Below are 16,656 nucleotides of genomic sequence, written 5' to 3'. Positions count from 1 at the left end.
TCAGACCTATGCCTGAAAACTAAATCATACATCCTCTGTGCTGAATTATGAAATCTTAAACATTGTTCTGTGCTTTAAAATAAACAAATGGACTGTGTGGTAAGTAAAATTTCTTTGCATACATAGGATACTAAAGTTAGAATGTCTAAGTTACAAAGCAGTTCTGTTAATTTCCTTTACCAAAGGATAATGACCTGAAATGTGAAGCTTCCATACTACCACATTAATAGTATCAACCTTGGAAACACAATTTTCACTACAAAATATGTGCCTTTGAAAATGTTTTCAGGAGGCAAGTCTCACCCCTTCCTGCATTGTCATACTCTGCCAGTTAAATATTCAAACTCCAAAGCAACAAAACTTTAATTTATTTTATTTTACATTTGTTGACTGGGATAGTTTGACTGGATACATATCCAATTTTAGTGGAGGCCCGGGGAGAAAAGCTTCAAGTTAAAAACAATAATATAACATAAATCTTGATAAACAAAGTGTGCAGGTCCTGTTCAGCTATACACGTAATACAGTCACACAAGGATTTAAGTTACACAAGGTTAAAAGGACTAAAATATGCCACACAGTTACGTTACGTTACGAATGAATTATAACACAAACATAGAAAGAGGACTAATCTGGTTTGGAACAAGTACATAGCCAGTGTGATTTAAAATATTATTTGAGACTTTTCTTTAATTGACTTAGGATGAGTTCTAGAGTAATATCAGCAGGCAGTGAGTTCCAGGTTTTACCACCGTAGTTGGCAAACAGAGTCACCGGCTGAATTATTGATTTTGACAGTTTGTACTAGCAATCTGTTAAAGGAGCAAAGTGGTCTGAGGTTGCTGTAGGGGTTGATAATATTTTTAAGTGCAGGTGTGCTTTCTGGCTGGTTAAGTACTTTATGTGCCACTAAAAGCTGGTTATACTGAAATAGGCGTGGCAATTCTAACCATCCTAGATAGTTTGTTTTTACAGTGGTGTGGCTTGTATGGCATGCCGGTGGCGAATCAAGCAATGTGATTATAACAGCTAGAGAGTTTAAGTTCAGTTTTGCTTAAGTTGGTGAATAAAGGGGAAGCATAAAGGAGAGCTGAAAGAAGATGAGAACGTGCAATGACAATTTTAGAAGGTGGAGTTAGGAAAGGTTTGATCTTGTACAGTGAGTCAAGTTTTTTATTGATGGTTTTGATTGACATGCATATCAAATTTGAGGTTATTGTCTACAGTAACACCTCGAAGCTTTGTGCAGGTGGTATAGAGATTATGGTACCGTTAGATTTTTTAGAGAAGGATACAGAGGACCTGTGAGTAGGGGAAAACAGTAGCAACTTTGTTTTATTGGGATTTAAGATCAGGTGACTATCAGTTAGCCAATTTTCAACTGTGTTAAAAGTGTTCTGGGATAATGTTTGTAGATCAGACTAGGCAGTAGCAGAGCAAATCAAGGTGGAGTCATCTGCATATTGTATCTGGGATGACATTGTAGAGGTCATTGATAAATATGGAATACAAGAGGTCTTTGAGCGTGGAGATCATACTTAGTTTTACAAGAAAAGAGTTATTTAAAACAGTAGTATTTTCAATAAATTATTTGTAAATTTCTGTATTTTTGAAAGAGTAAGGGCTCATGCTATTTTTGCATTAGTCAGTCCTTCATAGAGTATATTTCACAATTTCAATCTGTTTAATATCTGAAATTCTTGGTTTTGGATTTAAATCATAAATGTTCAGCTTTTCTACAAGTGATCAGTGTGGCTATTTAGGTAGTTAATTGTCAGAAATGTTATGAGAAGAGAGGAGTATTTATAAGGTTTTCTAGGATGACACTTGCAATTCATCAAAACTACTGCACCCCATGAAAAAACAAACTAAGTAAAGTTTAGCACATCCAAACTTAGAAACTCTAAGGCTGCTCCTTGTAGACACAGGTTCTCAATTGTAGTGACTAAAAAATCCTTCATAGAAATAGCCCTTGCAACATGAAGCAACCTGTCCAACATCAGAGAAACAACTCTTCTTAACAACTAAATACCCAAACAGGCACTAATACATGCAATAGCTTTCATAATCCATGCTGGAAAATGCAGTGCCTTGCATAAAGTATTACAGGACGTCACTACAAGCAAAATACTTCTGTATATATATATGCACAATTGTACTGACTACCCATTATGCCAGAATACACTACAGTATTTATTTTTGCTTTTGTAGCACTAGTGATTTTGTGCTGATTTTCTTATATCACATATTCACATATGATGCAATTGTTTTGTTACTGATTGAATGTCGTTATACGATTCTGATATGTATATATTTCTGCCTTTTGGTCCAGGTCATGACTGAAGAGACTTTGGACCAATGTACTTCCCCAGTTAATAAATGGAAATGCATTGTATTCCTGTGTGCAAACAATCAGATTCACATTTTATGGCTGTGAAATTCTGATAGGCATCTGACTAACTCCTTTTCTCAAGATACTGACCTCAGAGGTAGTACCTATAGTAGCAGAGGGTGAGCACTGAAGCCTCAATGTGGGGAAGTACAGTAGTGTGCACTCTCCCTGCAAAAATTCAGTTTACTACTATTGTGTCATTTAGTCAACACATGATCCTAAATTAAAGGATCTAGAGCCACTGGAAGTCAGTCTCAGAACAATAACAGTCATGAGAATATAAAAAAACACAAGTATTTTGCAGGGGCCAAGCCCTCTTGCATCTCCAATCTTTTGCAAGACTCCATTATCCTGCTCTCTAAATAAGACCCTCTCTTAGGTCACACTAGCTCAGTGACGAAAAAGGAGACAAAAGTAAAACTCACCTTTTCCTTCTTCCCTCTAGTCAATAGTGTAGTCAATAGTGTAGTCACTGTGCAAAATAGGTAGCGCTGATCTAACAAAACAGTGACAACAGGAAACCTGCATCCTTCTTGTTTCAGTATTCCTAGATTCCTGCTCTAAGCTGTGCAAAATATTACTTATTATACAACGACCCCATTAATATTCAAAAACGTGCACGCTGATTGATCAGCGTGCACGTTGTAAATCCGAGTTATAGTATTGGAAAAAGGTCCGGTCGCCCAGACTTTTTCCGTTACTATAACTCTTACAGCAACACTGTCTCGCTATGTTAAACGAGTTTAACATAGCGAGAGAGCTTTAAAAAAAGAAACTGAGAATCTCCGTTTCTTTTTTTAAAGCTGTCTCGCTATGTTAAACCCATTTAACATAGCGAAACAGTTTGTAAAAAGCAATGGAGATCTTGCTTTCTCCGTTGCAAACTGTCTCTCTATGTTAAATGGGTTTGACATAGCAAGACAGCTTTAAAATAAGCAACGGAGATTTCCATTGCTTATTTTAAAGCTGTCCCGCTATGTTAAATCCATTTAACATAGCGAAGCAGTTTGTAAAAAGCAACAGAGATCTTGCTTTCTCCGTTGCTTTTGCCCACAGCTCTGATGTACTGCGTAGGCGTACACATGCGCAGTACATCAGAACTGTCGCAGAATATCAGACAGCAGCAAGGAGGCATTATACAATGCCATTATTTAAGAAAAGTAATTATTTTTTTTCTTAAATAATGTCATTGTATAATAGCAATAACCCACTTCTGGGTGTGGGTAATGCTGGATTTACTCACGATTGGCTTTGTTTGGCCACGCGGGCTTCGCCCTCGTGACCAAACCACACCAACCGTGGGTAAATCCAGCATTACCCACACCCAGGCGTGGGTTATTGCTATAATATACCCCGTTTTGGACATATTTGACATTCTAGGTATCCATATATCTAGTGTCACTATGTGATTGGTTACAGTCTTGCATTTTATGTATTTGAAATGGTCATACTATAGATATTAGTGTGACTGTTCATTAAACTAACAAGGAATTTTTTGGAATGAGTTTAGATAATTAAGTTATGAAATTCCTATTTTTAGCTGAATGCACATTATCAGATTTTAATTCAAGAAATAATCCCAATGTCTAATCTGTAATATACATAATTCATATAATTAAAGCATAATGTTATAAAAAGTCATGCAGTGAAAATCTGCAGTTGGCATGCATGTATAATCAATCCAGCTTGATAGTATGTATTGAAAATATAAGAATTGGAATATTAACTATTCGTCCCACATGGGAGTTCACTGTTGCATATTTGCTATGTATAAATATGTATAAATGTATATATTCAGTTTATAAAATAATCTGACCTAATATATTCAGTTATTCTCATAGCTGAAGTATCACATAACAAAATTTGTTGCAAACATCTTGGATAGCAGAAAATAATTACAAGCTGCTAGGTACAAGTATGAAAATATAACTGATAATAGGTCTCGGCTACATATTTTGACTATATAAAGATACTTCATGTGATAAACTAGACTGTGTAGTCAATAAGATACTGATCTATCTGATTTGGGGGATTTGGCAGTGCCACAGGTGGTCCCTTTATGGGTGTAATGAGACAGCGTTCAAAACAGAAGACAGGAGGCATGGTCATTGCTTTGATAGCAAGTCTTCAGGTAGTATAACATGTTGTTTTTATAGTCTACATGTTAAGGAAGACAAACTCTTGAGTGGATGAAGGACAATTAAACTGGGTAACAGGATATTTAAGTGACTACAGAGTGGATTCACCAGTACTGCTAATCAATTGATTCCTCACTGCTTTCTGCATCACAGCTTGGATCTTCACTTCAAAACTATTTTCTGACCTTTCCTTAGGTTTGTTGACCTGCGGTCCACTGATACACCTATTAGGGTCTCATTTCCAGCTTTGTGTAAATTTCAAATATAAGCTAATATAACCATTCAGTGGACAAACCCTTTCCTGGGGATTCATGAAAGGCTCTAGCACAAACCATATGGGTTGAGCTAAACAGGCACAGCTCTCGCAATGCAATATTTTGTGATTCATAGACATACTAACCATGATTAGGTAAGGCTTTATTATTGACTAAATTCTGTCTGTGAATTAGTTACTACTGCAATGTTCAGATCATTACTGCTCTGCATGTTGCTGCCTCTGAACTACTGTGGCAGCGTTTTGTAGCATCATATGATAGGCAGCCCCTACACACGCACACACTCACACCACACACTACTGTCCCCATGCCTGTCCTTGAATTTTCCCAGATCCCCATACTAGTGTAAGTGCCATTAAGTCATGAGAGTTTACAGTAATCCTTTGTAACTAGCATTTCTCTCCACCCTCTGATATTCATACTAGTGTTGTGTGATTAAGGCAGTGGTGTAGTATGACTGGGGACTAGTGCTTGCCCTCACCCCCAATCCCTGTACTGATTTTGCTGTTTTGACACAATTGAAGAGCATCTGGTGGCGGCTAGTGCTTCTCTTCAGCCCCAGTCTCTGTACTGCTATTGGTGCTGTTATGGCACAATTGTTTCCTTGGTGGCTAGTGCTTCCCTCACTCCCCCAGCCCCAAAAGTCTGGTTGCTGTTATGACAGTTGTTTTCTTGGTGCCTAGTAGCTTCCCCCTCCCCCAAACCATGTACTACATTACATGCTCTTTGAACACAACTTTTTGGCCATGATCACTACCATGATGTAGTGGGGCTGGATTTGCTGATTTATGCATCCAAGCAATTTTTTGAATCACTCTGTGTGTAAATGTCTTCATAAAAGCAGTTCTGAGGGAGACTAATTACTAATTAGCATATGCCTCTCTCCTGGGCTGCCTCATTAGCATACTGCATGGCTGTGGATCCAGCCCTACACTGTATTGGACATCTTAGTGCTACAACACTGTGCTGCTGCAGTATGGTAGGGTTGTCTCTGAATTCGATCAGGTCACTATGAAGTGCACACAAAGGTGTACACATCATTGTACTTATATGAATTCTCCCCTTTTTTTCAGGAGGAATTAACTTTGCAGTGCAGAGATCATTATTTGTATTGGGAGAGAAAGACTTTGAAAATATCCATTAGTCCAACAGAGATAGTCAGAATGTGGAAAAACTGTCAGTCGAGATGAGCATGCGGATTGTAAGTTTAAAATTTATAACAAACAAATGGGTAATGCCAGACTGGGAGATGCCAATGAAGTTTTCAGATTTAATGAATGGACAAGTAAGTACGTTATCACTCTCACACAGAGAAGCGCTAAACATTTATGGCTGAGTCAATGACCCTTCTAATCTATTTCCCCTCTAGTAGATAGGTCATAACTTGAAAATGTTTCACCCACTCTGCAGCATACACTCTGACTTTGGTTCAATGGACCGGCATTCCTTCCTCTCTTCCTTAATTCTTTTAACACACACTTTTGAAAATTAAATTTGGCCTCTCTCTTTATACACATTCCCCTTTTACCATTAGTTTTATAGCCTTTTCAACCACCTACAAAATCTTCCAGCTTCCCACTGTTTTTTAGTTGAGACCTGGCTTGAATGCATTGCTGTTCCTGCTCTGTTACTCGCCTTTAATCCAGTTCATCCCTTAAATTACTCTGCTCTAGCTGGGTGCTACTTCATCCCATCCTAACTGTGTAATGATTACACTATCTCTTTATCTTAGGTTCATAGGTGTGTACTAGACAAATGGACCTGGAGCCTTTAAAAGCCTAGCTCATAGGATTCCCCTGGCATCATGCCACCCGACCTTATTCCCAGTGCCTGAAGAGTAGAGCCACTGGAGTGATCCCCAGGGTGAATTTTCTATTTCCCATCCACTCATCAAGATTCCTCTTGAAGGGGGCCAGTGAGGTGCTCTACTTGACATGTATGGGAAGTCTGTTCCATAGCATGGGCAGTCTCTGTGTTATGAAACTGTCCCTCCAGCATGTTCTGTTGATTGTGGTAATGAGGTTTTGGTCTCTGGAGCATGTGGTCCAGAGGGATTGGGATTTCTTTAGATGTAGCATTTCTAACAGGGCTGGGTCAGACATACCTTTAAGTCAAGCAGAGATTGCCTCTATGTAGGCAATATGAGACAGAGAATACTTGGAGTTTTTTGAGTCTGTCCATATAGGACAAGTGTTTAAGGCCTAGGATCCTCTCTCTGAGGTACTTTTGTGGCCTCTCCAGTTGTTGCGGGTATCTAGTGAGGTACATGCCAAATGGGGCATAATACTCTAAGGGAAGAGTAGAGGGAGACAATGACCTCTTTCTTCCTGGATGCAAACCCCTTAGTAATGAGATGTGCCGCATAGGACTTATTGACCACAATGGCAATGTGGTGGTCAAAAGAGAGGTTGCTGTCAACCCATGTTCCCAGATCTCTTATAATGCCTTTTGTGTTCAATGGACTACCATCAATGTGATTATTCAAGGGAACCGGGTTTTTCCCAAGGGGGATGACTACACATCTTTTGGCATTGAGGCCATGGTTCTGACACCAGTCATTGCTCTTAGTGATGCCTTTCTGTAGGATGTCAGCATCAATTGGGGAGTTAATAGCTCCCAACTTGCAGTTGTCTGCGAACTTTGTCAGCCAGAGCCCCTTCATGTAGGCCTGGATGTCAGATAAGTAGATACCAAACAGGAGAGGACCCAGGACCGAACTCTGTGGGACTCAACTCATTACTGGTCTGCAGTCTGACTTGGAGTCAGCTACTTTCACACTGTGGGTTCTATCTGTGAGCCAGTTTGCAACCCCACCTAGTGATACAGGGGTTGATGCCTAGGTTAGTGAGTTTTTCTCATTCCTGAGTGGGGAATGGTATCAAAGGCCTTGGCCAGATCAAGGTAGGCTGTATGAACCACCTTGCCTTCATCCACAGCTCTGGTGACTGACTCAAAGAAGTTGGCCAAGTTGAGGTGGCATGATCTACCCTTCACAAAACCAAACTGTAGGATCCATAGTTTGGAGACTCCCTATATCCTTGTTAATTAGGTCCATGATGATGCGTTCCATAGCTTTGCATATCAGACCCATCAGCCTAATGGGCGATAGTTCCCAGGGTCTGTAGTCGCTCCTTCTTTGTGGAGAGGGATGATTGTAGCAGTGCACCATTTGGTAGGGACAAAGCCTGAGCTGAGACTGTGATTGAACAGGGCACACAGCTGGGGTGCCAGTTCACTCTGTAGTTCATGTAAAACACAACCAGGGATATTGTCATGTCCCATAGAAGCTGTATTCTTGGCCTTGGATAGTGCTGTTTTAACCTGTCCAGAAGTAATACTGAGTGCCTGACAATCTACTGGTATTGTGATTGTTTCTTTGGGGGGGAGAGGGGTAAAGCTGGCACTGAATCTCTCTGCCAGTATATTGGCAATATCTGTTGGCTCTGTGTAGGAGGTACCATAATGCAGTAGCTCAGAGCAAATCTGGGTATTGCCATGAATATTCTTTACATAACTATAGAAGGCCTTGTGATTGTCTTCACTATCTGCTGCTATTCTGTCCTTATAGCTAGCTTTAGAGGATTCGATGAGGGATCTCAACTTTTTGTTGTGGCTGATAAGGGAGTTTTTTCAGTCTTGGGACTTTACCTTATCCCGCATCAGTTTCCTCCTTCTGTTGTAGAGTTTATGGCAGGGGACTACCAGATTGGCTTCCTTTTTTTGGAGGAGAGCGTCTTGGTTCTTTTGGGTATGGTGAGATCCATGCATTTGTGTGCGTGTTCATACAGTGCATTGGTGTATGATTTGGAGGTCATGCAACTATTCTCCATGGGGGCTGTGAAGTTGGCTGCCTCTGTTTTTAGGAGCCAAAAGTTAGTTTTGGAGAAGTTTTTCTTGGTGGTTAACTTTGCGGGAGGGAGGGATGGGAAGGATGTGGATTTCCAAGGTGATTAGTTTGTGGTCAGATCTATCCAGGGAGGAGTTGACTATTGGTGTAGAGCAATGGTCACCCATGTTAGTAATGACCAGGTCAAGAATGTTGCTACCTCTAGTGGGGGTAAGAATGAGCTGGTCCAGGGCATTGGAATAAATTAATTCCAGGAAACATTAGGCAAGTGTATTGGTACATGCGTAATTTTCCCAGTTAATGGAGGGGTAGTTGAAGTTGCCCAGTATGAGAGTGTTAGGTTGGACCATAATATTCTCCAGGGTGCTTAGGAACGTGGAGTGAGAGTCTTGGGACATGGTTGGGGACCTATAGCAGGCTATTACCTGAATCGCTGTCTTAACCAATGTTAGCTGAACCTGAAGTATCTCAGATGCATTGTGTTGGGCTACCAATCTATGCATCTTTTATGAATATGGAAACACCACCACCTTTGGAGCTTTGGTCCAAGTTCTGGGATCGAAAGCTGTGGAATGACTTATACCCTGGTAGTGCAGGGGTGCTTTCTGCTGCCTTGAGCCAGGTCTCTGTTACAGCAGAAATATCTATATTCTCCATTTTAAGGAGTGCTTTGAGAGAGTGCATTTTGAGATTTAGACTTCTAGTGTTGAGCAGCATGACTCTCAGATTGCATTTGTTTGCAGCTGTTATGGTGGTAACTTGGTCTTTGGAACACTGCCTAAAAAAGGCACTGTAGGGGTGGCAAGAGCCTTGGCCAGTATCCAGAAGCCCAGGGGTAACAGATGCAGGCCATCTCTGGCAAAGCACCAAGGTCTGTCAATCATGTCATCCCAGGCAGACAGATACTGGATCCCCTTAGAATGACAACAAAAACGTAGTCAATTGTTGAAATCAATCATTTTCTGCTTGTACTGTGGTGTCATTCTGGGTGATGGTAAGATGCCGCTCAGGGCTAGGGTTATACCCGCCTGGGCTACATAATCCAAGTGCTCCATGTCTCTCCATATAGTCCAGGGAGGTACACCTCAGGTCATTCACCCACATGTACAATGACAGTCATATTTGTACCTGTTGTTGAGGGACCTGAGTGCATGCATTATGTGGTGGATTCTGGGGCCTGTTACTTTCTCCTTATTCAACTTATTGTGTGGGACATCAGTGCGCCTCACTATTGAGTCATCTATGACTAGTGTGTTGGGCATGCTGTTCTGCCTTAGGGGCTTTGGTTGAGTGGCACACTGTTTAGGAGAGTTGTGTTTCGTGATTAGTGTTGTGTTGTGGTGGTCAAGTGCATTTCTGGCTTGGAGGTCTCTACTCTTCAGGTAGATTTTTCAGAACCTCCACGAAGGTGGGTGTGTGGTTTGTGTTTTTATGTGAAGGCAGTGCTGGTGTGTGTTCTGGAGGGCTTGTGTGTTCCATGTGGTGCAAGTGTTGACCTTCTCCTCTTGACCAGCTATTCCGGTCTTGGCTGGAGAGTGTGTAGCTTCCAATTTGGATATATAAGTATCCAGTCTCCTGCCCTTACTTCATGTGCTGCTTTTGCAGTCTACACTTCTGTTTCCACCAGCACTGTCTGAGTTGCTGAATGCAATAAAAAACAGATGGATTTTGATTCTTCAGAATTTTGGTATAGATGCAACCAAGAGTCTTATTTCAGCCATGTTTTGTATTATGGTGTTCTTTACTATGTACTGAGAAAGTTACTACTATGTAAATCATTACTTAACTTCATGTCACCAGATATGACATTATAGATTCCATGGCTGTTTTCTAAAGCAAAAAAAAAAATGATTAGTTATGGATTGATTCATTTTTTGCAGACTCACCTTTACAAAAATGTGATGAACCTACACAACCAAAAAAGTCTAAGAATGATTTGTACAGCAGTAGCTGTGAGGGCCAGTCTTCTGTCATATCTGAGTGGACTACAGTAAGAGTCATCCCAGAGGAAGAAATGGCAGAGCACAACCTCTTGGCTGTCAGAGTCATGATAAACAGTGATGAAACCAGGTACATGCATGCTAATTAGTCTTCTATTATTGCCTAGGAAAATCAATAGGTCAGAAAGGAAAATTACTTTTGTGTTGGCAGTCTGTTACTTTTAGAAATAAATGAGAAATGTCTTTATTATGATAAGAGACTGCCATGCTTTATTTCCTGCAAATTAAACATTTTCATTTTCAGGCAAAATGTATGCTAGTGAATATCTAGAAGATGAAGGTCTTTTAGAGCATGGTACTTCATTTCAATTTTATCTAGAAGGCAGGTCCAGCTATACATCTTAAAGTCAGTGCTGTGCTTTACTTCAGTTTCACAAACACTAGACTTATTTTTGCGGTCATCAGATGCTCTCGTTTCTTTGATAATTACTAAATTTATATTTCTAGTTACATAAATGTTGTGTAAACATGCTGCTCATACAGGAATGAGCTGAATGCAGACTGCATGAGAGACATTGCAAACCTAAGGACTTTAAGGCTGTATTTTCTATCTCCTCACAGTGCCCTGTAAACCAGCTCTGAATTTTTAACTTTCTTCCTAACCTAAACACTCCTTGATATATGCTCTAAAATTAGCAGTCATGGTACAAGTATTTTCTTTTGAAAATATTTATGCAGTTATGCTTCCCAAGCTAGTTAAAGATCTCCCAAATAAATTCCAGATGTTGATGCTTTTTCTGAGTTCAGATCTGTATTCTGGAATATAGCATAAATGCCACCCTGCTGTTGACTGGTATCACTTTTCAAAACCGCAGTTCATATCTTTATAGCACAGCCACACCTCAACAAATAAAGATATGCAACATGTAGCAATGAAGTCTCTTTGAAGGATAGTGTATAAAACCAGAAAACTACCAAATCAAAGCATTCAACAAGCAGTTACATTTGCAAATTACTTGAACTTAAAAACCTTATTACTAAGCATACAAGTGAGTAGGAATAAGTAGTAATGAAGAAATTTAATTTATAGTTATCTGTCAGTCAAGAGGTCAAATATGAAGCTCCAAAATTTCTGGTAATAGGCCTGCTTGTGGGGGTTAGTTATCAGAAGGTTTTCCGAAATAATGTATTTAACAGCTAACACCCTAAAACCTCTCCAGGACATCTTAGAACAATCTATCCAGTATTTGGTAATGTAAAATTTAACCAAAAGACAAAACTGTAACTAAGATATGTAGTTTTAATTTGGGTATTTTAAGGCTGGTAACATGTAATAATGTCATTTCCCAGGAGAGGGTTGATTTTATGGTATCCCATCTTGTCAAGTCTCACTCTGAGAGAGCACAAATACTGTGGGAATATCGACAAAACCATAAAATATGAATGATGTCTACATGGGGATAGGAGCAGCAGGGACATGAAGTGGACACATCTGAGTCAAATTTGTTTAAGTGGACGTGAGTGAAGTATAAGTTGTTGGCAACCATAAATTGTGTATAGCTAAACTTTTTGAATGGGGAACACAGAAGAGTGGATTTAATAGCTGATAGTTTCTGATCTACTAGCAGGTTTGTCCCTTGATGATGCTTATTTAATTCCTTTATCTCTCCCTGTTACCCTTATCCCGAGTTAAAGGTGGCTCCAGTTTAAGATTACTACTAATTCTCCCCCCCATACCTGTTTTTCAAATATTGACTAAAGGGTAATATAGTGTGTGCGGTCATTATACTTATCTTTCAGATAGACTTGCATTAAGCGAATTCACAGCGATTATACTGTTCTTAAGCAGCAGAATTGTCTATATTGTATATAATGTTTAGTGTTTTTTGGTCTCTTCTATATTATTGTACATGGTTATCTGCAATTGTTTGTGACAAAGGAGTATGGTAAAATATAAAATTTATATTTGAAAAAAAAATTACTGCACTGATAATTAAAACAGTGGCTGCATTTATATGATAAACAGTATGCGGTATTCTGCATGTGACTTGCAACTTTGTGTGTGTATTTATATATATATATATATATAGATATATATAGATATATATAGATATATATAGATATATATAGATATATATAGATATATATAGATATATATAGATATATATATATAGATATATATAGATATATATAGATATATATAGATATATATAGATATATATAGATATATATAGATATATATAGATAGAGATATAGATAGAGATATATATATATATATATATATATATAGATATATATATATATATATATATATATATATATATATAGATATATATATATATATAGATATATATATATATATATATATATATATATATATATTCCTAAAGTTCACTACTTCGAACTTGTAATAGGAAGCCTCACTTCTGTGAAAGTTCACTTTAATGAAAGTGAACTTTTGCATAAGTACACTTAACCGAAAACACCGCAGCACAGTGGAGGACATAAAAAAACAAGCTATGTCCTCCACTACGGTGCGATAGTCACGGACCTTAGGGTTAGGGCACGGGTTAGGGGATAGTTAGTAAAGGTATCCCCTTACCCTAACCCATGCCCTAACCCTAAGGTTCCTGACTCGCACCATAGTGGAGGACATTGCTATGTCCTTCACTGCGCTGCAGTCATCATGGACCTTAAGGTTAGGGCACGGGTCATGGTAAGGGGATAGCCCTACGGTCTATCCCCTTACTATGACCTGTGCCCTAACCCTAAGGTCTGTAAGTACTGCACAGAAGTTCAGTACAACACCCTTTCGATTAAGTGCACTTTCGCTGTAGTATATAATATCTATATGTTTACTATCAAAATGTTGGAATTCACATGGTCGACGTTCATAACACTGAAAGTCATTACACCGAATGTTAAAAATAATGAAAAAATCTAAATTTAAATGGTCAAAAAACACCTGCAAACTAACACTAGTTTTTGCAGGGGGGCTGTGCCCCCCACACCCTCTGCTACTTATATATTACAACTCCAGGATTGCACAACAGTGCAGACAAGGGAAAATCCTTGCCCTCTTTGCAACATAATGTCAACAGATAATTTGCATGCACTTCCTGTCGACCAAATGAACTACTTAATATTCATGTGTTGACCATATGAGTCGATCATATGAACATTAGACTATATAAATTTCAACATTTTGATAGTAAACCATATACGTACACACATATATATATATATATATATATATATATATATATATATATATATATATATATATATATATATATATATATATATATATATATATATATATGTCATTGATTTATCGAACTACAGTTCACCAAACTCCAAAAGAGTAACTACTTTCTGCTAAATCATCTTTGCTGAAATTTTAGTTGCTCGACATTCATTTCAGTGAAATAGTTAAGCTGTGGGTGTTGCTACAGCAAGTACAAGGGTACAGTATTCATGTAAATTCTTCTACACCATACCCCTTGTAGAACTTGGCAGATATGACGGTATTTTTGGAAAGTGGTAATTATGCCATGCTCTTGGAGGGGATGTATGTAGTATGTGGAAACTTATTTTAACAGTGCTCATTACTTTTCAGTGGAGATCGTGGTATAGTGAGCATCAGAAAATGTAGCGCTTATGTCACTGTAGTGTGATCTCTGAGTTGGTATATATAATTTGCAGGGGGTGTGGGTGGTGCAGGGTGGCTTATCCTTCCCCCCTGCATAAATGTTAGAATTTGGTTGTTTTTTTTTATCTAGGTGTATTGTCAGTGTTCGGCAAATTGGAATTTCGGCAGAAAGGAGTCGCTCTTTTGGAGTTTGAACTGTAAATTTGATAAAATGATACTCATACACACATATACAAATTCTTTTTTGCCCCACCAGCCCCAGTGGCAATAAATAAGTAATGCAAAACACTTTATATGACTGTGCTGTATGAATTAACTGCAATAAATGAAAATGCAGAAATTGGACAAAACCTAAAGAAACACAGTCCCTGGGATTCAGCAAGCAGTTGTGCAGGAATAAGTTTTTCCTGCATGGCAGGGACCATTCCTGTTCAGCATGGCAGTGCACCATGCATATTTATAAAGGTGCGCTGCCATGCTCTAAAACGGACACTGTTCCGTGTACGAGCACAGGAGGTGTGTCTGCGAGCAAAGCTCTCAAGATACACATGCCCCCTGCACTCCAGAATTGCCTTTCGGCAAATAAAAATGAGCGAGAATGCTCGTAACACCACAGCCCATCAGGAAAACAAAAAATATATGTGGTCAAAGGCCAAAGGGACAATCCTCCCTACCAGGCATACCTCTCAGCTGTACAGATTTTCACAGAATGCCCAGATGTTTGCCTCATATTTATGGTGTGTTCCCCCTGAAATGTGTACCTGTCTGGCAAATAGTTGAGGATTGAAGTCATTAAATAATGACAAAACATTTGAGTTTAAAACTTCATATATCCATCAAAATCCATGCTAATGTAAAACCTATTATTCCATCAAATTTTTAAGTATTTAAGAGCAATATTTAAAAGCCGTCTGTTTGTCCCCCCATCAGTGTAGACTTTGTCCAGATATTTTGTTCTAAGAGGTTGAGAGATATGCTACCAAGCCAAAAGTTATTAGGATAACACAGGCAGCATAAGCACATAGTGCACACTTCCCAAACCATCAGAGTAAGGAATGTGGGCAAAATGCAAAAATGGCAATTGTCCCACAAAGCAGAAAGCTGATAAAATAACAGGTTTAGCATTAGCAGGGATATTCTGAAGGGTATAGACAAAATAACACAACAAAGCTTTTTTTTTTTTTATAGATGCAATAAAGTTTAAGTGTAGCTGCATGGGTGTGCCTGTTGCTTAGCTATGCTTAGTCCATCTTAAACAGCATAAGAAGTTAAATAGCAAGACACATCCAACATAAGCAATATTGCAATAGTGTGTAGTGGTTAGAGCATATGCTTTGCAAGCAGTCATTCCCGGTTCGATCCCCACTGTAACCAATTCACATTTTACATGTTAAAATGGTACATAACAATTTTTTTAGTATTACCTACTAAATAACATATTTGTTAACTGGAGTACTGCATTAGGTCCAGATGTGAGGTGCTAGTTTAAATTGTGAAATCCTCATATAAACACAAGTGCCTCATACAGTATAGTCGCACATGAATAAATGTAATGAAAGCACATAGGGGGATGTCAGGGACAGGAAACAAATATATAATATGTAATGAATGATGACTCAATGCCATACAGAAGATAGTCTATAAAATGAAAAATAAGCAATGCTAAGCATTGCACAGCTCTGCTTACCAGGTGTAAGCATTGTGTAAATAGGACTGCTAAGCAATGAGTAGCCCAACTAAGTGGATTTGCCTAAAGGTAAGCAGTGCTGAACCTGTCCCTTTAAGCAATGCCAACCTGAGCTAAGCAGGTTTGCCCTTAGCTTAGCTCAGCATATTCAAAACTGTCCGATCACAGCAGAGGGTAGGAAATCGGCCGTATTTAAACCCCACAGGCGGGACTACAGCTCATAACCGGTTGGAGCTTCCCACTGTAGGCAGGATGGCTAGAGTTGGAGAAGGATTGCGCTTTTGGGCCCAGCGTTGAGGCATACAGGAGTCCAAGGTCATGGTATGACTCCTGGTAAAAAAACATGATGAGAGACTACTGCAGGGCCAGTACCAGGGCTCCCAATATAAACTCAAAGCCTGGGACCATCTCACCCATGATCTCAACAGTGCCACTGGTATTCCTTGGACTGATGAGCAGGTCAGGCACCAGTATGCCGACTTGAAGCAGAGAAAGGGGGAGGTCTTGGATGAGTTGGTCCTAGAAGCAAGGTAGAGAGGTGATGTCCCAGCAGTGTGTAAGTAGTCACACCATTACTGTTTACTGAAGTCCAGCATGTGTATGTGATGGATAGGTATGCCTAAATGTCTCTATTTCCTTTACAGCTCCAGCTGAGTAGGCTGTGAATCAGGAAGCCCATGCAAGTAGGCTGCAAAGGCTGTGTCACGAGGCTAGTAAGTAACAAT

The 16,656-nt window shown here is 39.2% G+C and overlaps 1 protein-coding gene across 10 annotated transcripts in view; it reads left to right on the top strand.

The window, feature by feature from the left end:
• The window catches only part of LOC122815864 (F-actin-monooxygenase MICAL2-like), a gene marked incomplete at its 3' end in the record, with an annotated part of 2,588,394 nt that overhangs the window by 2,083,062 nt on the left and 488,676 nt on the right, over positions 1-16,656 (top strand). For all 10 annotated transcript variants that reach the window (XM_044088691.1, XM_044088682.1, XM_044088687.1 and 7 more), the window contains 1 exon segment: positions 10,533-10,722. In XM_044088691.1, the coding sequence (XP_043944626.1) occupies positions 10,533-10,722 (190 nt within the window).

Source organism: Protopterus annectens, chromosome 11.part0 (genome assembly GCF_019279795.1).
Source record: "Protopterus annectens isolate FY-2018-M chromosome 11.part0, PAN1.0, whole genome shotgun sequence".
NCBI classification, from domain to species: Eukaryota; Metazoa; Chordata; order Ceratodontiformes; family Protopteridae; genus Protopterus; species Protopterus annectens.
The sequence above is the reverse complement of the archived record's forward strand: the minus strand, read 5'-3'. Positions and strand labels throughout refer to the sequence as shown.